This window comes from Trichechus manatus, unplaced genomic scaffold (genome assembly GCF_000243295.1).
Source record: "Trichechus manatus latirostris isolate Lorelei unplaced genomic scaffold, TriManLat1.0 scaffold00001, whole genome shotgun sequence".
Classification (NCBI taxonomy): domain Eukaryota; kingdom Metazoa; phylum Chordata; class Mammalia; order Sirenia; family Trichechidae; genus Trichechus; species Trichechus manatus.
In genome coordinates this window covers 12,659,859-12,685,047 of record NW_004443937.1, presented here as the reverse complement: position 1 = coordinate 12,685,047, position 25,189 = coordinate 12,659,859, and the positions used below count along the sequence as shown (strand labels likewise).

Below are 25,189 nucleotides of genomic sequence, written 5' to 3'. Positions count from 1 at the left end.
GTTCACAGAGAGTCGGGGGGCTGTGCTGTCTGGGGTTCCTCCGGTCTCAGTCAGACCATTAAGTCTGGTCTTTTTACTAGAATTTGAGTTCTGCATCCCACTTTTCTCCTGTTCCATCAGGAACTCTCTGTTGTGTTCCCTGTCAGGGAGGTCATTGGTGGTAGCTGGGCACCATCCAGCTCTTCTGGTCTCAGGCTGTTGGAGTCTCTGGTTTATGTGGCCCTTTCTGTCTCTTGGGCTAATACTTTCCTTGTGTCTTTGCTGTTATTCATTCTCCTTTACTCCACGTGGGTTGGGACCAGTTGATGCATCATAGATGACCACTCACTAGCTTTTAAGACCCCAGACCCCACTCACCGAAGTAGGATGCAGAACATTTTCTTAGTAAACTTTGTTATGCCAATTGACCTAGATGTCCTCTGAAAGCATGGTCCCCAGACCCCACCCCTGCTACTCTGTCTCTCAGAGTGTTTGGTTGTATTCAGGAAACTTCTTAACTTTGGTTTAGTCCAATTGTGCTGACTTCCCCTGTAGTGTGTGCCGTCCTTCCCTTCACCTAAGATAATTCTTGTCTACTATCTAGTTAGTGAATACCCTCCTCCCTCCCTCCGCACCCTCATAACCATCAAAGAATGTTTTCTGTGTTTAAACCTTTTCTTGAGTTCTTATAATAGTGGTCTTATACAGTATTTGTCTTTTTGTGACTGACTAAATTCACTCAGCATAATGCCTTCCAAATTCCTCCATGCTATGTTTCATGGATTCATTGTTGTTCTAGATGGATCTTAAGAAAATTTGATCATTGAAGTGCAAGAAGATGCATTTTATGTAGATAAATGCATTTGGAGAAATTGGTGCAAGCCCTCCTTTTATAGACCGAGGAATTCTAGGTGCTTAGAATTACACCAGTAGCTTTTAAACACTAAGAAATATATTTTATAATGTGTGTGTTGCAGCCACTGTGTCAGTCCATCTCGTTGAGGGTCTTCCTCTTTTTCACTCACTCTCTAGTACATGTCTGCAACAGTGGGCTCAAACATAGCAACGATTGTGGGGATGGCATAGGACCTGGGCAGTGTTTCACTCTGTTGTACATAGGGGCACTATGAGTTGGAGCCAACTCAACGGCACCTAACAACAACGTATGCACATACCTGAACCAAAAATTTCTCAAAATAGTGCTTACCTATACTATGTGTGATCATTTGGTTCTGTTTTATTTTTTTAAGAAAGCTAGTCATGACTCACCAAATTGATTTCCTGACCAGTAATGGGTCATGCCCCACAGTTCGAAAAAACACTGAGTTATACTCTAGGAAAGAGCCTTGAGTTTTTTAAGTCTCTTCCATGAAGAAGCTGGCTATCATGAAGAAGGTACCCATCCTATCCTTGTTCGAAACCATCTTAGGCACTATCTATTTTAGTTAGACCACAAGAATGGCCCAAAGAAGAAGCAACTGAAATGAATCTCAAAATAGCATGTCAGGTTGTTAAGATGCTTGCTGTATAATTCAAGGCTATGTGCCTTTCTGTCTACTCTGGGTTTTTTTTTCTTTTTTTTTTTTTTGCTCCTAGACTCAGCCTATTTAGAATTTATAAGCCCATTTTTAACTTGGATATAGAAAAGTCTCATTCTCTAACTTTGTAAAAAGGAATATTTACATAGGGAATAAATGAGGATGAGAGATTTATGATAAGTACACTATGTTAATAAAAAATGGGTATTTTGGTATAGAAAGATATTGATTGAAAAGAGTTTAGACTATAAAAATCATTAATTATATCACTAAAGCAAACATATCATCAAACTTCAGGATGGCAAAATGAAGCATGTAGCCAGTAAAAGGCAAAGTTTTTTGTGAACTTATGGAACCTACCACCCTCAGAGATAGTATAGGCTAGAAATAATAGGGAATTCCTGGGTGCTGCACATGGTTAACTGGCTTGGCTACTAACTGAAAGCTCGAAGGTTCAAGTCCATCCAGAGGCACCTTCGAAGATTTGACCTGGAGGTCTACTTCTGAAAAATCAGCCATTGAAAATCCTGTGGAGCACAGTTCTATTTTGACATACATGGGGTCGCCATGAGTCAGAGTCAACTCATTGGTAACTGGTTTCTTTTTTTTAAGATTCAGAGAAATTTAGATAAACCATGATTGATACATACAGAGTGGGTGGCTGAGGGAAGCTGAGTATTGGGCAGTCATGAGTTTCCTCCTTTTTCCATCGTAAAACATCCCCTGGTGTCTTTCAGAGACTGACTTTGTGGTTAGGCCTGTTGTGGCAATTCTTTTTTTTTTAATATAATTTATTTTATTTTTGTTGTTCTTTAGAATATACACAGCAGAACATACACAGATGCAACAATTTGTATACAGTTCAGCAACACTGATCACATTCTTCGAGTTTTGCAACCATTCTCACCCTCCTTTTCTGAGTTATTCCTCTCCTATTAACATGAACTCACTGCCCCCTAAGTTTCTTATCTAATCTTTCAAATTGCTGTTGTCAGTTTGATCCCATATAGACAGATCTTAAAAGAGCACAATGCTCAAGGCAGACATGCTTTACTAGTTAAGCTAAACTATTGTTTGGTTTTAAGAAAACTTCAGAGGATATTTATAGTTTAAGGTTTAAAGATTTCTGTCAGGGCAGTAGTTTCATGGGTTTATCCAGCCTCTGTGTCTCTAGGGAGTCTGGATTCCATGGGAATTTGAAATTCTGTTCTGCATTTCCCCCTTATTGATCAGGATTCTTCTGTAGAATCCTTGATCAAAATGTTTAGTAATGGTAGCCAGACACCATCCAGTTCTTCTGGTCTCATGACAAAGGAGGCAGTTGTTCACTGAGGCAATTAGCAACATACTTATTTACTATTTCCTCTTCCTATTGCTGACTCTCCTTCCTCTTTTGGTTCATGTGAATACAGACCATTGTACTTTGAAAGTCCACTTGCAAGCTTTAAAGACCCCAGGCACTATGCAGTGAACCAGGAGGTAGAACAGAAGCACTGAACACGTTATTAGGCCATTTAACTGGGATGTCTCACGAAGCCATGACCCTAAGTCTCCAAACCAAGGAACCAAATCTCATGAGGTGTTTGTACTGTAGCCACCTTGCTCTGTGGGTCGGGAAGCCCACCACGCCGTTCTCCTGGTTCTGCTGTTGTTGTTTCTCCGCTGCACTTCTTGCCATCTCACACCATCTCGTGTGTTATATCGCTCTGTCTCCTGGGTCTAGGAGGCTCTCAGTGCAGGGATCCTGGGTCCAAAGGATGCGCTCTGTCCTGGCTTTTCTTGATGATAGTGAGATCCTCTTTTCCCACCTCTGGGATGACTCATTTTAAGTCTAGCAGGATGGCAGAACTAACCAGTCCTCTAGTTAGGGTTCAATACACCTTATTTGCATGCCCCCCGCCTGGAATTTTATGCACCTTATTTGCATTATTAGCAATGCTGTCCAGTCCCCTTGGTGGATCACGAGCATCTTATTTGCATAGTCCCACCCATTCATTTTATGGGAGTCGCAAGACCATGCACCACATTTATCCATTTATCTGTTGATGGACATTTAGGTCGTTTCTACCTTTTGGCAATTGTGAGTAGCGCTGCAGTGAACATTGCCGTACAAGCGTCTATTTGAATCTCTGCTTTCAAGTCTTTTGGATGTATACCTAGGAGTGGAATTACTGTGTAATATGGTAGTTCTATTTTTAGTTTTTTGAAACTGCCACACTGTTTTCCACAATGGCTTTACTATTGTGCATTCCTACCAGCAATTGATAAAGGTTCCAGTTTCCCCACATCCTGGCCATTGTAGCAATTTTTTAATGTGATAGTAGCAGAAGTGGAGGAATCAGAATAGAGTAGGATCTAGGCTTTCTGATATCTGAGGTATTCTGTGATGGTCGTAGGGGGAGCTAGATGAGTCAGGAATGCCGAAGGAAGCTGCTTGGAGCCAGTGAACCTGAATTCTAGAATAGGCTGGAAGAATTCATATTAAGTAAGTTGTAGGCTTCTTAAATAATTTACAGAATTTATCACAATAAATGAAAAAAAATTATGAATATTCTGTGTCTTTTTTGGCATGGAAAAGGTAAAAGTTTATTTTAGTCTGTAGAACACAAATCCTCAGCTCTCATCAAATAAGTGTTTAAGACCTGGGAACTTTTGTGATAATAAAGCTACTGTTTTGTATATGTAAAAAGAGTTATCTAAAAAAAGATTATTTTTATCATTGTACAGAATGAGATTTTAAAGTTAGTTCCCATATAAACTTTTTGTTACCAAATTTATCTTCAAATGGCATACTTAAAAATCCTCTTTTAAACAATGCACCTTTATGTAAGAATTGAAAAAAGTGGATAAATACATTTTCAATGTATCTTTTTTGATATTTACTTTACTTTTGATATTAGACAATGTGTATAGTCCTTTTTAAAATATTTTTGAATGTATTAGGGACAGTACAGTTATGCGCCACGTAATGTCTGTTTTGGCAGTGTCTGACTGCGGATATGTCCATGATCCCATAAGGTTGTAATAGTGTTCAGAAATCCCTATTGGAGAACGGGGTGTAGCGGACATAAACAGATGTAGGGAACGCAACATATGTATCTCATGTCTTTAGTATACAAAGCGTTTGCTCTGCCAGGCATATAATGGTACAGTATATATATAACCTATAATACATATGTCTTGATAGAATAAACGCCTATGTCTTCAGTTTATGTGTTTACTGTACTTTTATTGTTATTTTAATGTGAACTTTCCCTACTTACAAATCAAAAGTATACTGTATAACAGTGTATGCTTCGACTCGTGGGCAGCAGCATCCAGTCTCATGTATCACATGTCTCTTGAGTGTTGTAGCGTTATCTCTCTGTATAATTTTCTTTCAAAAATATTACCATGAAGTGCATTATGGCTTCTAAATGCAGCAAAACCAGCGTTAGTAATAGCAGCAGCAAGAGGCAAAGGAGAGGTATTGATTTGGAAGTGAAACAGAAGGTTATTAAACAACATGAAGGTGAAAAATCAGTGAATGCTTTCTTTGCAATTTAGGCATACTTGCACAGTGTCCAAACCACATAATGTCCTGTTTTACAGAACATATCATGAATGTTAAGAAACACATGACTGTATTGATTCCATTCTTACATTATGGAGAATAATATACAATTTTGGTAGTAAAGTCTAATAGCTTTCCTAAGTAAATATAAAATAAAAAATACTCCCTATTTAAAGCTTAAGTTTTCTTTTTAAGACATTTACTCAGGAAAAACAAAGTGCGTTTTAAAAATAACTTTTAGATTGTATTTTTCCTGGACAAAACAGTGTTGGATAAATTTACTTTACATCAGACCTTTAGCCAGTGTGTTGGTGTGTCATCCTTTCCTGTGAGATTTTTTTTTTTTTTAACCCAGTGTTGCTTGAAATTGTTTCTGTTTTTGGTCCATGGCTTCAGGTCTAAGGTAGTTTACAGTTTATTGATATTATAAACGATACTACAGTAAATATTCCTGTGTCTGTGTAGTGCTGCCCCCCCCCCACTCCCCCAAGATTAGATTATCAAATGGTTTATGAATTTAAATCTTTAACAACAAAATGATAAGGGTGCAGGAATGGTATAAATATGGAATTTCTTGAATATTACTGAAGTTGATATCAGCTTACCACTAAAAAAAAAAAAAATCGCAAACACATTGTCATCAAGTTGATTCCGACTCATAGCTACCCTGTAGGACAGAGAAGAACTGCCCCCATAGGGTTTCCAAGGTTGTAATCTTTATGGAAGCAGACTTCCGCATCTTTCTCCTGCCAAGGTATTGGTGGGTTCTAACTGCTAACCTTTCAGTTAGCAGCTGAGCATTTAACCACTACACCATCAGGACTCCTTAACTTACCTTTAGAATATTATAGGGTCACTATGAGTCGGAATCAACTAAGTGGGAACTGGAGAATGTTATAAATGTAAGATGTTAAATATAATATTCATGGTAACCACTAAGAAAATAGCTGAAAAACAAAAGGAAAGGAGAAGTAAACCAAAATCATTCCCTACAAGAAACCCACAAAACACAAAAGGAAAGAAAACAAAGAAGACTAAGCAAATAACAAAATGACAGAAGTAAGTTACTTATCAGTAATTACGGTGAGCATAAATGTACTAAATACTCCAGTCGGAAGGCCAAGAGTGGCAGAATGGATAAAAAAACCCATCCAGCTATATACTGTTTACAGAGACACACCTTAAACCCAAGGACACAAAGAGGTTGAAAGTGAAAGGATGGGAAAATTCCATGCAAATAATAACCAAGAGAGTTGTGATGGCAATCTTAATATCAGACAGAAAAGACTTAAGACAAAATCTTTTAGAGGAGATAAAGATTGACATTATTTAGTGATAAAAGGGTCAGTTCATCAGGGTTTATCAGTCATAAATATGTGTGCACCCAGCATCAGAGCACCTAAATATATAAAGCAAACACTGATAGAATTGAAGGGAAAAATAGACAGTATTACAGTAATAGTTTGGAGACTTTAATACACCACTTTCAATACTGAACAGAACATCTAGAGAGAAGATCGATTGTCAAGGAAACAGAGGACCTGAATGACACTATTAACCAACTATACTTAACAGACATATATAGAACATTTCACCTGACAACAGCACATTCTACTATAGTGTACATGGATCATTCTCCAGGATAGACCACGTTAGGTCACAAAACAAGTCTCGATAAATTTAAAAAGATCAAAATCATACAAAATATTTTCTCTGACCTCAGTGGAGTGAAACTAGAAATCAGTAATGGGAAAGGAAAAAAAAAACAAAACTGGAAAATATACAAACATATGGAAATTCAAACAACACAGTATTAAACTACCAGTGGGTCAAGGAAGAAATCAGTAGATAAACCACACATTTCTTACAGTCAAATGAAAATGAACCCACAGCATACCAAAACTTGTGGGTTGCTGTGAAGGCAGTACTCAGAGGGAAACTTACAGCAGTAAATGCCTACATGGAATAAGAAGAAAGATCTCAAATCAACAGCCTAACTCTACAACTTGAGGAACTAGAAAGAGAAGAGCAAACTAAGTGTAAACCTACCAGAAAAAAGGAAATAACAAAGATCAGAACATAAATAAAATAAAAAACAATAAAACAATAGACTCAACAAAACCAGAAGTTAGTTCTTTGAAAAGTTCAGTAAAATTGACAAACCTTTAGCTAGACTGACTAAAAGAGAAAAGATGCAAATAACCAAAATAAGAAATGAAAGAGGAGACATTACAACTGACCTGATAGAAATAGAGAGTTATGACAGAATATCATGAACAACTGTACATCAACAAACTGGAAACCTAAATGAAATGGACAAATTCTTAGAAGCACACAACCTACCCAGACTGACTCAAGAAGAAATAGAAAGTCTCAACAGACCCATAACAAGTGAAGAGATCGAATCAGTAATCAAAAACCTCCCAACAACAACAACAAAACTCTGGACCAGATGGCTTCACTGGGGAGTTCTCCCAAACATCTAGAGATTGACACCAATCCTGTTTAAACTCTTCCAAAAGATAGAGAAGTCAGGAATATTCCCTAATTCTTTCTATGCAGCTGACATAACTCTGATACCAAAACAGGACAATAAGACCACAAGAAAAGATGTGGCAGTCCACTTTCGTAAAGACTTACGGCCTTGGAAACGCTATCTCCGTGAATATAGATGCAAAAACCTTCCATAAAATACTAGTGAAGAGAATCCAACAACATACTAAAAGAGTCATACGCTGTGACCAACTGGGATTTATTCCAGGAATGTGAGGATGGTTTAACATTAGAAAATCAGTCAGCATAATACACTACATCAACAGAACAAAGGAAGGGAACCACATAATCATCTTTATGGATATAGAAGGAAACATTCGATAAAACTTAACACCCTTTCTTGATGAAAACACTAAAGAAGATTAGAAGGGACGTTCCTCGATAGGGTTCAGGGCATAAATGAAAAACAAGCTGCCAACATTATAGTTAATGGAGAAACATTAAGAGCTTTCCTCTCGAAATCAGAAACAAGACAAAGGTGCCTGCTCTCACCACTTCTTTTCAGTATTGTATTAGAAGTCCTAGCCAGAGTGTTAATACAAGAAAAAGAGACAAAAGGTATCCTAAATCTGAAAAGGAGTAAAATGTTCTCTGTTCTTGGATGACATGATCCTATGTATAGAATCCCAAAGAATCCACAGAAAATTTCTAGAGCTAATAGAGGAGTTTAGCAAAGTTGCAGAGTACAAAAATCAGCAAAAATAGCATTTCATTTTTTAAATTTGCATTTCCCTACAGAGCCCTGGTGGCACAGTAGTTAAGAGCTACCTACGGCTGCTAACCAAAAGGTCGACAATTCAAATCCACCAGCCACTTCTTGGAAACCCTATGGGGCAGTTCTACTCTGTCCTGTAGGGTTGCTATGAGTTGGAATCTACTCTACAGCAACGAGTTTGGTTTTTTGGGTTTTTACCTACATTATGTTTATTGGCTTTTGTATTTCTAGTCTGTGAATTTAATTACCTGTTTTTTCTGTCATTGTCATCTTTTTTTTTTTTTTTTTTTTTTTTTTACCAATTTTTTAAGAGTCCTTTGTATATTAGGAATAGCAATGCTTTATAAAACAAAAAAACCCAAACCCACTGCCATCAAGTCAATTATGACTCATAGCGACCCTACAGGACAGAGTAGAACTGCCCCATAGGGTTTCCAAGGCCATAAGTCTTTACGAAAGTGGACTGCCACATCTTTCTTCCAGAGCGGCTGATGGGTTCGAACTGCTGACCTTTTGGTTAGCAGCCAAGTGCTTTAACCACTGCAACAAACCTTTTAGCCAGTTATGTATACACACATTTTTTTAAAAAAAGGTTAATTTCTTCCAACATAATGGATTTCTCCATCCATATGAGAATACATTCATTTTTAGAACTTTTCTTCAGAATTGTGGAAGACCTTTCACATTCAGAAGCTGATTTCTACTTTGTACTGTCTAGTTCTGGTGTATGTGTCTAGGTACGTTTGGGTCATCTTGAGTTGGAATCAACTTGATGGCAACTAACAACAAAATCAGTCTATGTATCTCTGTGTCTGTCTGTATAGTTTTTAACATGGAGTCAACAGATCAGAGAGAGATCACAATGTTAAAATCTAGATCTAGGTTTACCTATTTTTATTCAGATAACATGCAGCTTCTATGTTTGTTTGGTAACTGTGCCCTCCCCCCACGAGGTATTTTCATAAGTGCAGCTATGCCAGTTTTTTTAATGAGTTGCTGTAGGGGAAAAAAAAAAAAAAAGCAGCAGCATAGCAGCACTTACGCAAGTATCTACCTGGAGGAGGGCGTGGTTGGCAAACAGACATAAAAGGGTGCACATTATTTGCATAAAAATATGGTACATTTGAGAGTAGTATCAGCAGTGTTTCTGAATGTCTCTGTTTAAGATTGCTGCTGTATGATTTTTGGAAGGCACTTCTTTCTTGTTTTCAGATGTTTATCCTTTGGTAAATTAAGGAATGCCTTAGCACAAAGCCTCTGGTGACAGACCGGTTAGCGGTGTACCAGTCAATCTTGGGCAACTGGTAGGGTCCTCGGCTTGTCACTTGTAGCTGGAGCAGACTTGTCTGCTTACCTCAGCATGCCTTGCAGATGCTGTCCATCATTTTGTATGAGTATGGTGATGTGAAAAAGGTTGGGAAGCACTGCCTTAGCATGCTTCTTAGCTTGTTCTTTTTGTTTGTTTCAGTATTGTTTAAATTGTACTAAATAGATAACAAAACATTTGCGATTTCAACAATCTTCACATGTACAGTTCCGTGCCAGTAAATATGTTGATCATGTTGTTCAGCCATTGTTATTCTTGAAGTTTTCTATAACCATTAACAGAAGCTCGGTGTTCCCTAAGCATTGTCTTCTTCCCCCCCACTACCCCTGTACTTGGTTTGATATGATGATAGAAAAATAAAAATTATGAATGATGAGATAGTCTAAAGATTGAGGATTAAAGTGAATATATTTTTATTTTGTCACTTTTTATTAAAAATCGTTGTAATATGTTTCTTTGCGAAGCGCCGGTGCTGTGTTTTCTAGGTTCCTGTAAGATTTAGAATTCATCTGTAAAGTTACTATGTTCTTGAACTTTGGTTACATTTGAGTCTTTTAAGTGGGTCCTTTAGCTAATAGATTCTAACACATTCTTTCCCCCAATTAAATATAGGATGAAATTTATTGCAGCTTGTCTTTGCTGGATGCTAGATATTTTTTAATGGTGTAGTGCCAAATGGAGATTCAATTCACGTTTACCAGTTCTTGATTGATCTTTTATATAAACAAATTTGTATTTTTTTTGCAGTACTATTCTGATTTCTAAATTTATCCAGTAAGTCTTTGTGTGCTCTTGTATTCCAAGTACTGTATTTAAATACTAGAAATACAAGTAGTCCCTAACTTATTATAGGGTTTTGTCTGTTCCGACGACTCTGTCATAAGTTCTTTCTGAGATAAGTTGAATACCGTATTTTGCATAAATAACGCACCCATGTAAATAATGTGCGTAGTGCACCTAGGAAAATAATGTGTGAGAGGGTTGCATGATTGGCCAAAACAAACATAACAGGCGTTATTTGTGTAAAATACAGTACTTCATTATTTTTTACTTTTCATTATTATTACTTTCTTATCAGTATCTTTATAAATCATAATGTTGAACATCTATGAGTGAACATCTGAGAATGATATTGGCAAATTATGTGCGACAACATTGTAGTACATATTACTAATGATAAGAAGTACAAAAAAATTAAAACGGGTTGTAAGTACAGTTCCTTGTAACTCGGATACTTCGTAAATTGGACACTACTTGTACAACAGTGAACAGAATTGGCAGGGTCCTGTCCTCACGGAGTGGGAGAGGGTAGAGGGACTGATCAAAAACCGTAAACAATTTAACATAGGAGTGCCATAAAGAAAACAAGACACAATTGTTTGATGGGAGTAAGGGAGCAGTCTATTTTGGCTAGGAAGGCTAGGAAAACTTATCTAAAGAGAGATTTTTTTGGGTGGAAACCTTAATAAAGTGAAGTGGCCAGCTTGCCTGTTTGTGAGGAGAGCCTTCCAGCTGAAGGGAAAAAGAAGTTCAAAAGTCCTGAGGATTGAAGCTTGGTATACTCAGAAAGAAGGCATTACAGGCCTTGTTAAGGAGTTTAGATTTTCTTCTAAGTGAAGATATTAGAGGGTTTTAAACAGAGTGACAACATGAGTTGCATTTTTAGGATCGCTTTGGCTGCTACATAGAGCACTAGGAGCTGAGTCATTTCAGGCTGGTGGGATGCTTACATGAATCTGTCCCCTCTTTCCTCATCTACTTCTCTCTCATCTGGTCTTAAACTCCTTCATCTCTTCCTCCTTGGGTGGGGAAATGATCACAGGGAAAAAAAAAAAAGCTGTAGATGTCCCTAAAAAGTGACTGCATGGTAACCTGGGGGTACAGCCAGAAGTGAATCAGGGCTCAGGTGTAGGTGCCAGAGGAAGGAAGCAGTATGTCATTGCTACTTAAAGGCTCTGAGATCTTGTCCTGCCCCTCCCCCAGACAGATTTAATGTAGGTTTATGGAAGTTTATAATGTAAGAGTAAAAATCCCTCATAATCCCCCTGAGTTAATTACTATTAACACTTTCTTTATAGTTCTAGATTTCCCCACCTCTTTGTTTATAATTCTAGTTTTCTCTCTCCTTCTTTCTAGATTAATATAAAAAAGGTTCAAAGTATGTTTTTTCTTTTTTGTTTTATCTTAAATATCTTTTTTCATCTTTACACATATAGACCTACTTCATTTTATCACATGGATATTAACATAATTTATTTAATTCCCTATTAGGTATTTGTTTTTTTCCCCAATTTTTCAAGGATATGAAGAATGCTGCAGCGAATATCTTTAAACACATCTCTTTATACACATTTCTGTAGGATAAATTCCTGGAGAACTTTTAATTCTTAAGAAAATTTCAAAATTTTTATAGTTATTACCATATTCCCCTCCACCAAGACAGTATGAGGAGAATGCCACCTTGTGATGTTGAGTAACTCTTTAAATTTCTCTTGCTTTTAGTTTCCTCAACTATAAGCTGAGAACAGTTAATATCTATCCTCCTCTTTTGATTCAGACATGTGATGTGAGATAGTGCTTAAAACACAGTGAGTGTTCAGGAAGAAACTTTTGGTTGAAACCAAGAGGTTTGGACTAAATAGTCTTTATTTCTAGGCCATTTCATCTCTTACAAAGAGTAAGGTCTATGGAGTCAGATAGACCCAGCTCTCAATCCTAGCTCTGACATGTGCAAACTGGGTGTGAGATTTTTTTCACCTTTAAAATGGGGATATAAATTGTACCTAAAGTATTACTGTAAGGATTAAGTGGGATAGTATGAGTAGGATGTATACTGTCTACATTCCTTCATATATAGTTGTTGTTTTTAGGTGCCATTGAGTCACTAGTAGGCATCTAGTAAATGGTAGTTGTCTTAGTCATCTAGTGCTGCTTTAACAGAAATACCACAAGCGGATGGCTTTAGCAAAGAGAAATTTATTTTCTCACAGTCTAGTGGGCTACAAGTCCAAATTCAGGGCATCAGCTTTAGGGGAAGGCTTTCTCTGTCTGCTCTGTCTGAGCAGGCGGGCTGTGCGTTCTTTGTTTTTTGCTCGTCTGTGGGCACTATACTTTTCACCTCCTTATCCAGTGGGCAGGGTCAGTCACTCAGGTATGGTACAGCAGGGCAGGTCCAGCTGAAGGGGAGTTGCTGGGATGGGTTGTTTGTGGCATGTACTAGGGCCGACAGGGCAGACTGGGAATCAGGGCAGGGCAGGTTCCAGTAGGTCATGCCTGTACTGCTTTGTTGTGTGATGTTCAACACATGGTGCAGGTCGGCAGGAAGGAGGGGGGAGATTTTGATGTGTGGAGCTAAGATGGGTATGGGAAAGAGGAGAGAGAGGAGAGAAGAACCAGGAGCCAAAAACATACACACAAACAAAAAAGAGTGCTAAGGGAGCTTGCTATTGGAGTGGAGAGATGAGAGACTGAGAAATGGAGAAAAACAAAAATGAAAAAAAAAAGAAAAAGAATAAATCAAGAAACTGAAAATGAAGAAAGACAAAAAGGGAAAAAGAGGAAAACAAAACAAGGAAACAAAAAGAAACCCTGGAAAAAAAAAAAAAGAAGAAAAACAAGAAAAAATAAATACCCGCAGGGATGTCACTGTACATCTGTGCAGAGTAAGGGAGTAGTTCCCAAGCTGCACGGTACTCCCTGGCTAGAAGGTCTCCCAAGCCGAGAAAAGAAAAAGAAAACAAACAAATCAAAACAGAACAAATCAGAACAAACAAACAAAAGCCCCGGGGGTCTCACCAGCATGGCAGCATGGGCCGGGAAGCAGTTTCACAGTTGAGTGGTGTTTTGCAGCCTTTCAGGAAGAAGTAAAGATGGCACACGGAGCCAGGTATTTGAGAGAAAGGAGGGAGAGATGAGAGATAAGGAAGAAATCTAATGAAGCAGAAAAAAGCAACACCAGCAGCCAACAAATGGCACTCAGGGAGCCGGCCAGTGCGGGTGGGTGGGATCCAAGTGACATCAGGGTGAAGCTGGTGCTTCCTGGCCAAGAGACGGTGGCTTCAGGAAGCAGAGGAGGTCGAGTCGGGGAGAAGAAGTGTAGAGGGTGGGAAAACGTGTATCCCTGATTACCAGTTGCGCTGTCTCCTGCTGGAAACTCCATGAAGCTGCTTTTTCGTATCCCCTGGTTCGCTGATCCTGATAGGAGTCCAAGATGGTGGATCTGTACTGCAGAAGCTGATAGGGGACCTCTGCATGTATCTCTCCTCACTTTCTGTTCTCTATAAGTTTCTTATTCCATTTGGTGTCTTGGCTGAGTTCTTTATCTCTTCATTTGATGCGTAGGGTTTCAGGATTGATGTGTGACTCTGTTTGACTTAGTTTTTCGGATCTTTGCTGTGGAGGGACTGTGTGGTGCTTCTAACTGTAGCGCCATGTTGACTGGAAGTCTCTCCACTCTCTGTCCGCTCTGGAAGAAGGTCCTCGTCGTCATCAATCTTCCCTTGGTCCGGGAGCATCTCAGCACAGGAACCTTGGGTCCAAAGGACATGCTGTGCTCCTGGCACTGCTTTCTTGGTGGTATGAGGTCCCCAACTCTATGCTTGCTTCCCTTTCCTTTTATCCCTAGGGAAACTCCCTTTACATTGGATCAGGAATATGACCTTAGTAAGAGTGTTGTACTGTCCCACCCTAATCCTCTTTAACATAAAATTATAATCACAAAATGGAGGACAACCACACAATACTTTGAATCATAGCCCAGCCAAATTGATACACACATTTTTTGGGGGACATAATTCAATCCATGACAATAGTTATTATTGATAATAATAAGACAAAACAAGTTTGGAAAGGAGGAAGGCTTGAGAAGGATGAGATCTCCTGTCAACCTCAAGCCTCTCACTTCTCTGTGGTTATTGACTCCCCAGCCAGTGCCAGGACGTCATATATCCTGACTGCTGAGGCAGAGTATTTGACTTATTTACTGTCATTGTGTGAATGTCTGTGAACTTCAGTAGGAGTTATTATCTATGCTGCCCAATGAAAATATTTGATTATTTTTGGTTAGGTGACTATCTCTGCTTGTACTTCTGTTTATAAGCTTTCTTTCTGTACCGAAACTGAATTATAAATGTTATGGTGAAAGCATCGTGGACTTGAAACAGACATAGAATCTGGTTATTTTACCTATCACCTGGGTGTTCTTGGACAAGTAACTTGACCCCTCTGCCCCTTATCTGTTTAAAGAATAAAGAGTGCATGGAGGAAGGGATTTAAAATCTATGGGGCTCTTATACAAATTAAATGAGATAATTTATATATAAAATGTCTAACATACGTTCTAGAAATACTAGTTTTTTTCCTTCCTTGAAGGCAGAAATTATGGCATATACTTTTTTTATTTCTCATAGTACTAATAAATATGTTGCTCATTCTCAAAGGTAGTTATTCATACTTAACATACAGTAACAAAAGAAGAAAAGAGATGCATTTGAAAAAGTATTAGACTTGGAAGTCAGGATACCTGGGCTCATGTTCCAGATTGGCTTTTAACTGTCAGTATAACCCTTGATAAGTCTTTTGGCCTGTGGTTCTCATTTTACTCTTTGAGTTGTCTATGAAATATTTTATGGTAATATACTAATATACAAGTTTTCTTTTCTGGTTAACTTATTTAAACAAGTTATACACAAAAAATAATATTTTCACAATTACTCTTTATATTGTGTTATTGGGTTAATTGCTTTTGTGCTAGAATTATAATTATTTGTCTTTCTTGCCAGGTTTAATTTTTGTTTAAGCTGCATCAATGGAGCACATACAGGGGGCCTGGAAGACGATCAGCAATGGTTTTGGATTCAAAGACGCGGTGTTTGATGGCTCCAGCTGCATCTCCCCTACAATAGTTCAGCAGTTTGGCTATCAGCGCCGGGCGTCAGATGATGGCAAACTCACAGATTCTTCTAAGACAAGCAATACTATCCGAGTTTTCTTGCCAAACAAGCAAAGAACAGTGGTACGTAAACATTGCCTCCTAGAAAATTTTAGCTATGCAGTTGCCTATAGAAAACATTATGGACCATGTTGATCACCTTATAGGCAAGAAAAATCTTCATTGGCATTTAGGGTCTTTATTAATTGGCTTTACAATTGCAGATTTCATTGCTTTATATGTTGTGTTCCATCCACGCCCTTTACTTTTTCCCACCTTTTAGCCTTCTGTTATTACTTTTGGCTAGAATATCTTCCTTTCTGCCACTTTATTCAAACAAATAATACATTCTCAGGGGGGTATATATCAAAGACTTTTTTTTTTTTAAAAAGCTCCCTTAGATCTTAAAATATATATATGTGTGTGTGTATATATATATTTATTATTTTCTTCTGAATTATTGTTTTGATATATTTCTTAGGCCAGGGAAAGGCTGGAAGTAGCTTAGAAATCATATTTTTTTCCTCTTCTCCAGGACACTGCTACCAACCAGTTATTTTAGAATAGTCTGTTTTTGCTGTACCAGCGACAGGTTTATGTTGGCATCGTGGCAGGACACAGCTACAGGGTTTTCCGACACAAAACTCAATATTTTGCAAGAACTTACTGCTCAAAAGAAGTTTTCTATTATCCTGGGGGGCAGGGAGGGGCCCACTTGGCTGAAACAGAAAACAGAAAAGTGAAATTGTACCGATTTTGCTTGCTCAAACATTTGAGAAAACTTTAGCTCAACACTTCTGTGCCTCCTCCCTCCATTCTTTGTGTAAAATCAATAACTTGTGTTTATCCTGTATACCCAGGTGAAGCATATCCTAGGTTAGGAAGTCCAGTTTGCTTCTAATAGTTCCACTTTCTCCAGTTTGCTAATAAATTCCTTTATACATTTGTGAACCTACAGGGCCTCCCAGTTATACTATTGGATATTTGGTGCATTTTGAACTAAGGTGAAACTCGGAAGGCCAATTAAATTTTGAGTAAGTCTCTTTTAGGAAACCCTGGGTGGCACAAACGGTTAAGTGCTCAACTACTAACCAGAAGGTTGGTGTTTTGAACCTACCCAGAGGCACCTCAGAAGACAGGCCTGGTGATCTGCTTCTGAAAGGTCAGCCTTGAATACTCTATGGAACAGCTCTACTCTGCACACATGGGGTCAGCATGAGTTGGAATCGACTCAACGGCAACTAACAGTAACAAATTTCTTTTTGATCCTCTTCCTAAAGATGAAAATTTTATGGCTGGCAAAATAATTAGTAATAATCCTCTATATTTGAATAGTGGAAACCCTGGTGGCATAGTGGTTAAGAGTTCAACGCTAACCAAAAGGTTGGCAGTTGAAATCCACCAGGTACTCCTTGGAAACCCTATGGGGCAGTTCTACTCTGTCCTACAGGATCGCTCTGAGTTGGAATCAACTCGATGGCAACGGGTTTGTTTTTGTTTTTAAATCTTTGAATAGTGGTCTGTAGTTTACAAAGTGAGTTTTACTTACTGTTTCTCAATTTTATTCTTAACCTTAATTGGAAACCCTGGTAGGAAGTGGGAATGTGATGGGAAACTGAAGACCATCTAGTGTTTATTCTGGGTGTCACTGTGGCTGTCATGATGACTGCTGTTGCTGAGGTTAGGGAAGGGTTGTTTTTTTGCCTGTCAGAAAAATTCTTCCCCATCCCCATCTACTCCTCATTTTCCTGGAAGGTTGGGGGGTTTGCATAGTGATTAAGTTTATGAACTTTTAAGACAACCTGACCTGAATTTAAATCCCTGCTTTGCCTATTAACTATATCATCTAGACAAGGTGCATTATATTTTGAGCCTCTTTTTCCCAATCTTATAAGACTCGTGTTTAGTGTAATGGCCGATTGCTAAGTAAAATTGTTTTTGAGGATTTTTTGCTACACTTGCCCAGCTGGTAGCTGGTACCAGTGATTTTGAATCTTGACTTCTCCTTCAGTTTATGAGGAGGTTCTAGCAGACAAGGTTAGTTTCTCCTATTTCTTTGGCCAAAGATGGACCGTCTGTCTCTAGAAGAACCAGGCACCCACCTTCAGGGGAGGAATGAAACAGGAAGGAATCACTTGCCAGGCCAGCACCATTTGTCAACCAGCTTGTCTCTACTCATCCCTAGGTTGCTTCAGTTCTAGAACCCAGGATGGCTTTCATAATCATGTACTGGGCTCTAGAAATTATTTAAGTTTAACTGATTTTCATCATGTATCCATTTGAGGTTGTGGAGAAGAGAAGAGGATGTGTATCTGATTTAAATAATTTTAGAAGTAATAATTAGTCATGTCTTGTTTTTTTTCCAATGTTTTTGTCATTCTGTTTTCTAAACATATGTGCCTCTTTGGCTAATTTATTATCATTGTTATTATCGGATGAATGATTGGACCAGAGCTGAGAACCACTATCAGTCATTACAATCACCTGGCAAAGCAGGTTAAAATACAGATTCCTGAGCTTCATTCAAGATCAGCTGAATCAGAATCCATGGGTATGTTGGAGTGGGGCAGCTAGGAATCCATATTTTCACAAGCTCGTTGGACGATTCTAATGCCAGCCACATTTAAGAACCACTTGATTAGAGGATATTTAAAGAGCTGTCTAGCTCTTAAGTCTGGGACTTATAATGAAGATTGATGATGTAATATAGATACCACTTTACAGTTTTCAAAGCACTGCTGCACAGTTTTGATGCAAATCATAATTCTGTTAGTGTTGTGTTTTATTACTTTTCGTTTTTCTTGTTTTATCTTCACAGTTCAGATCACTGTAAGTGCATTGCACTTAGTTGTTTCTGAAAAGTTAGAAGTTAGTGAGATCTTTCTAAGGGTGTCGCTGCTTCGAAAAAAACCTTTAAAGTAAGCTTATTATGGAGAAATTTAAATCATCACAGAAGTAGAGAGATTAGAATAATGAATCTGATGAACCTACCACCCAGTTTCAACAATTAGCTCATGATGACAGTCTTGTTTAATCTGTATTTTCATCTACTCTTTTCCAATTATTTTGTCACAAATTCCAGATATCATTTTATCTTAAATATTTCGTTATGTACAAGAAACTTATAAAGAATGTTAATTTTATTATTTTTTAATAGATAATGCATTTATATAGGTCAGAAGTATCAGGTCACCCCTCCCCTTGCTCCGCAGTTCCTTTTCTCAGAGACTTCCTGTGATAAATCTTTTATCTATTAGAAGAATCAGTTGGGCCCCTCCTACTTTATTTTTCACAGTCTTCTGAAGGAGAGGACAAACCATTAGTAACAGAGGGTGACTATCAGAATTTCTGAAGGAGATTTTATAGTTTGGGGGAAATAAAAACCTTTCTTTTCTCCCAGGTGGTTCTTCAGGAGAATGTTCATCCTTCACTCCCGTTGCCTCCTGAGTTTATCTTTTCTACAAGTTCATATTTTTGTATAGTGTCCTCTCTTAATGTGAAGCCCGTCTTTATGCTTCAGAGTGTTAAAAAATAATCAAAACACAAGGAAATTAAAACATAGGGTTTATTTGAGCAGTTACTCTACATGCATATAAGGAGACCATTTTGTTTCTAAAAAACAAATGTCTTAATGTAGGCTAGTTACAGTGTAGCTTTTAAAGAGAAGAGGGGTGAGTAGAATAGAAAACCAATCATTGGTTTATTGAACCATGCCCCCACCCCTTAGTGAGATCAGCTGGCATCAGGTTACTAGGTGGTCTGGGGGTGGGGGGTGGGGGAGCTTCATTTGCAGAAATCTTTCAGGTATAGTCTGGAGGTTTTAAAATAATAAAAAGTACTTCAATTATGTTCAGGGAATTCCAGTTGCAAGGATTATCTCTCAGGAGGGAAGGGAAATTACCGAAAGTTACATTCTTTGCATTAGATAAACTCTGAGCTAGTTTATGATCAACAAATGTCTTTGTCACAAAAGGGGGGTTGCAAAGACTTAATCACTGTCACGCTGGTCCTCAGTTTCCTTGTTATTAATACTCTTTAAGCTGATATGAGAAAGTTAACAATGCTGGAAGTAGTTTAGCAGTTTTGGGCAAAAAACAAGTTAACAAAGCTGCAGTCAAGATTAGGAGTTTTGGGTCAGGTTTGTTTTTTTTTAAAGGCTCATGGTAAGAGAAACCCCTTGAAATCAAAGTAAAATATCTGTTTTTAATTTTATTTCACAAAGATTGATTGTTGGGCAGATATGTCCCTATTAGTTGCTGATAACGGCAAAATACAGCCTTGTTAAAAGCTTCTTAAGTCACTCCCTGCTGATGTTTTTCTGAATTCCTTAGGTGTACTTTTACTCCCTCCCCTCCCAGATGGTTTTGTTACCTCTGAATTTGTGTTCAAATACTGTGCTCCGTTTTGGGGCTAGTAAGAGGCTGGTCCACAAACCTCTCTCATGTTTCTTAAGACTGAAGCTTGGTGATTTGAACCCACCCAGAGGCACTTCAGAAGACAGGCCTGGTGATCTGCTTTACGAAAACCCTATGGAGCATAGTTCTACATAACATGCCATGAGTTGGAGTTGACTAGACGACAACCAACAACAACAGAGCCAACCAGAGAAAGATTGACTTGGAAGAGCATTGAGCTGGCAGGATAAAGAGCACTTTGGGCCTTTGGTGCCCCACTTTGCTTTCCTCTATTCGCCAGTATACGCACATACACTCACCTCCCTCTGGGAGGAGCCTGGGGTGGCCATTGTCAGCTGTTAAACTTTCAGCCAGGAGAAAATTCCGCCTTAGTTTACAGGCACTGCAAATCTACCATACACTGTGCTCTGTTTGCTGTCGGGACTGACTCTGGTGGCCTTACTTTTATTAACTTTATTGGCTTTTATTGGTTTTGTTTTCAAAAACAAAATGTACAGAGTTTTAATCAAAACTCAAGATTTTTGTTGAAATTTTTACACAGCTGCCATAAATAGCACCCTGGGCACTCACGCCTCCCACTAGACCTCCAAATGCCTGCCTAGCTTTTGAAGGTTGGGTATACGGCCTATCCTGCTCAGGCTACCATGTATGGTGTGCACATTCATTTAAACTAGCGTTGGTGTTTGTCCCTCACAGCAGGGCAGAAGCTCTATTTCCTCCACTTCCTGCTTGCCTTCACTAGTGTGGAGTGCATGTAAGATGGAGTTTTTCTTAGAAAGGTCAACTATTTTGTTGAAAATAGGTTGAAATACAAATTTTTGATCAGAAAAATTCATGTTTGTTTATAGATCAGATTGGCTTACTTATTCTTTCTAGTGGGTGTTCATGTTTGCTTGTACATTTCAGTAAGTCAAACAAATTAAAGGTATATAAACCCATTGCTGTCGAGTGGATTCCAGCTCATAGCGACCCTATAGGACAGAGTAGAACTGCCCCATAGAGTTTCCAAGGAGTTCCTGGTGGACCTGAACTGCTGACCTTTTGATTAGCAGCTGTAGCACTTAACCACTACACCACCAGGGTTTCCAAAGATACATAAAGGGAAAGTTAATCATTTTCTCTCTCCCAACCATTACTTCTTGATATTAACAGCTTGGTGTATATCTTTCCACACCCGTATGACATATGTAAACATATAATGTGTAGGCACCCCCTCCCCCTTTTTAATAATCAACACTTTGAATTAGTCTGCAAAATATTTTTCTCCATTTAATACATCGTGAATACCCCTCTAGGGTGTTTACAATAATTCATTATAATAATGTAGTAGCTGCATAATGTGACATAATACGGATGTTCCATACTTTATTTAAACACTTACCTACATTTTAGATTGTTGTGTGTGTGCACGTGCACCTACGCGTGTGTTTACCATTATAAGCAATGCTGTCATAAATATTCTTCTACATAAACACAACAGACTGTTTCATTTATTTCCCTGGCTCACCTTTCCAAGGGGAACTGCAGTCTGTGTTTGGTTTTAAAGGTGGTCCTTTGTTTGTAGGTCAATGTGCGAAATGGAATGAGCTTGCACGACTGCCTTATGAAAGCCCTCAAAGTGAGGGGCTTGCAACCAGAGTGCTGTGCAGTGTTCCGACTTCTCCATGAACACAAAGGGTAAGAACTCAAAGGCAGTCAGCACCTCCTTCATACTACGAAGGACCTCCTAGCTTCAAATAATAACTGTTTTCATTTGTAAAAAATTGTATAACTTCCTGTAGAATATTGTATATTTGTATTTTATATACCCTTGTTTATAAAGAGACAATTCCAAAAAATAAGATACCAAGAACTTGAAATTATTGCTTAGACATTCTGTTGAAAAATAACATGATAGGTGTTGATAGTGTTTCCATGGATGGAATCAATAATGTCAGATAGTATGTTTCTTGAGAGAAAATATTTTTCTTTGTTTTTGCTATGAGTTAGGTATTCAGAAAGTGTTGCATTATTTTATAGTTAAAGAACCGTATCTTCAGGAGATTTTATGATCTTGTATTCATTCATTCATTTTTATTCAGCTTAATGTTTACTGAATTCCTGCTGTTTGACAGATAGAGCTAAAATTGCTGGAGAATTTCTGCTTCAGGGAAGATCCATAGTTCATCTTGTTTCTGATGGTAATGGCAAGATAAAGGTATCCTCTCAAAGGCTTGGAATAATACTGCGAAGATGCAGAGCTGTCTATCGTTATCCATTATTATTCCCCTAAAATCTGGGGAAACCTTTTAGGCAGTTCTTTTAACCCTCTTCTTGGAAAGTGACACTTCCGCCTGTTGACATTCAGCTTAAATCTTTCACGGTTCTGGAGATGGTTCTAGGAGTTCTCCAGTTTAAGAGAATAACCCAGAATGAGTCTACTCAAAGGGGTGAGCATAAATGTGTTCTTCTCAGTTTAGGACGCAGTTATTTAAAAAGCAAACCTTTGAAACAGATGTCAGCTTTAGCTGGTTGTGGTCCCAGATTGGTTCCTAGGCCAATCTCTGATGCTTCTTAAGGACTAGAGAAATTCTGAGACAGAGGGGCTTGATCTACTGTGGTCCAAGTCTGCATTGGTTGGAGCAACCCTGGGTTCTCTCTAGGACAGAGTGCTCCTGAACACTAATGAGGAAACCTCCCCTCTCTCTTTATTAGGGTAGAATAGAACTTTGGAGTGATGTGGGGTTTCCCAGACCTCCTATAGGGAATTACATTAAGAGATGGAATATTTGCTATTGGATAACCAGGAAAAAATAGCTGGAATAGGCTTCTCTTAGGCGATGGGAGAAGTTTTGTGCTGTGTGTGAAGAATATTGAATATACCATGGACTGCCAGAAAAACAAATTTGTCTTGGGAGAAGCACAGCTAGAATGCTTCTTAGAAGGGAGATGGTGAGATTTATTCTTGCTTACTTTGGACATGTTATCAGGAGAAACCAGTCCCTGGAGAAAGACATCATGCTTGTTAAAGTAGAGCACCAGCAAAAAAAAGAGGGATACCCTTGATGAGTTGGATTGACGCTGGCTGCAACAGTGGGCTCAAACATAGCAACGATTATGGGGATGGCACAGGACCGGACAGTGTTTCGTTCTGTTGTACATAGGGTCGCTATGAGTCAGAACCGACTCGACGGCACCTAACAGCAACAACATCATGTATGTGTTATTCTCTTCTGACCCGAGAAAATTCTTCCTTCAGGTAATGGGCCAGATTACCTGGAAAAGACATAAGAAAGGAGCTGGGCATTAATTTTTACTTCAGTAGATCTGTCTGTATTATTTACTTTAGATACAAAGAGAGGTTTCAGTAAATTTTAAGACAGTTTTAGAAACGGTTTAATCAGTTTGCATTCTGCCATCAGCTTAATATTGATAGACCCTGCGAACAACTCTGCAGATTTGAGCCAGAATTTATTAATAGAAAAGTGTATTCCATCTCTGATTCTTTTCTATTTGTGTATATCTTCTAGATTGAAGTAGGCTAGTGAAGACTTAAATTTTAGTACCATGGCAGTATTTATGACCCATTTTATAGCATTTTAGGATTTTTATAGTATTTTAATGTCACAAAATTAAATTTATTATATATTTAGTTTATCATGAGATTGTGATATTTCATTGTTCAAAAAAAAACCCACCAAGTTTGGATTGAGCACAAGCTTTGGATTCCAGCAGGCCTGGAGTCAGACATAGGCCCTGACACTCACTGTGTGGCTTTGAGTAAGTTACCTTCTTATGAGTCCCATTTGTCTCATTAAGATGGGGATAATAATACTGCATGGCTTGTTGTGAGGATTAAAACAGTGTAAATACTTTGCACTGTGTGTGTATATAAGGATGCAATAAATGGTAGCTATTCTTATTACTAGTATTGAACTCTCTTACCTTGTTTAAGTATTTCCTTTTCTTATTATGATTTTTAAAATCCATTTTAGTAAAAAAGCACGTTTAGATTGGAATACTGATGCTGCCTCTTTGATTGGAGAAGAGCTTCAAGTAGATTTCCTGGATCATGTTCCCCTCACAACACACAACTTTGTAAGTTGCACATCTTTTCCCTCTTTGGGTGCTTTGGTTGGCATAATAGGAATTTCTCAGAGGTAATAAACATATATATTGTTGGATTGTTTAAAGCTCTAGTTGTGCCATTGTTTACTGTAAGGCAATTTAGAATTAGAGATATACTTTCAAGTTAACAAATTTTGTAAATGTTGGTCGTATGATTCTTCATTCTGTAAAAACTCGTTTGGTGACCAAGGAGGAAATTATTTTGTCTTTTGTTATCTTTCATTTATTCAGCACTATTTTACACCCATGTTCTTATTGTTCTAGGCTCGGAAGACGTTCCTGAAGCTTGCCTTCTGTGACATCTGTCAGAAGTTTCTGCTAAATGGGTTTCGATGTCAGACTTGTGGCTACAAATTTCATGAGCACTGTAGCACCAAAGTACCTACTATGTGTGTGGACTGGAGTAATATCAGACAGCTGTTGTAAGGCATCATTCTTTTTACCAGAGAACATAGAGGGGGGAAAGTACAAACACCTTTGAAGGTGCTTATTGTATATTTTGACCGACAGACATGGGTTTCAGATCCTGTGAACTGGAAACCATTCTGCATTACAAACATGACAGTTCTGAAACTAGCGAGGTGGTATCGCAATTATAACTCTCTAAAATAAGCATGTAGGACCTATTCATCTATCAAATAGAGATTGACATAGTATAAATCAGTCAGAAGAAGAATAAACGGGCGCAGAAAGAGAAAAGACTTGTTTTTTCTCTCAACAGTATCATCTACTAGGTTGCCTAGTATACACCGCTGTATATTCTGTTAAATATAATGAACAGGCCTTTGACATTGAGAGGAAGCAGAAAGCATAGTTTGTGCTATTTTCTTTACCTCAAACTGGAGAAAACATTGTTTGGACTTCAAATGATTTGAATGTAAAAATTTTAAAAGATACTTGTATTCTTCAGAAGACAAACCAGTTATCGAAATATATTTCATGTAGATGGATATCTGTTTCTTTGTTAGTAAGGTTTAAATAAAAATGTCTAATGTGTCTCTTAAACCAAAGTCAAATCTTTACCCTTTTTTGAGGGTACTAGGAAAACTAAGCCAGTGTTATCATTAAACCAC

The 25,189-nt window shown here is 38.1% G+C and overlaps 1 protein-coding gene across 7 annotated transcripts in view; it reads left to right on the top strand.

Annotated features, from left to right (window-relative positions):
* The window catches only part of RAF1 (Raf-1 proto-oncogene, serine/threonine kinase), a 98,677-nt gene that overhangs the window by 51,930 nt on the left and 21,558 nt on the right, over positions 1-25,189 (top strand). For 3 of the 7 annotated variants that reach the window (XM_004368345.2, XM_023740532.1, XM_023740505.1), the window contains 4 exons: positions 15,446-15,678; positions 21,574-21,686; positions 23,984-24,086; positions 24,381-24,538. In XM_004368345.2, the coding sequence (XP_004368402.1) occupies positions 15,472-15,678; positions 21,574-21,686; positions 23,984-24,086; positions 24,381-24,538 (581 nt within the window). In that variant the 5' untranslated portion in view covers positions 15,446-15,471. Of the gene's footprint in view, positions 1-15,445; positions 18,146-21,573; positions 21,687-23,983; positions 24,087-24,380; positions 24,539-25,189 lie in introns of those variants that run through there. The other 4 variants (XM_023740584.1, XM_023740641.1, XM_023740551.1 and 1 more) reach the window with 4 other exon arrangements.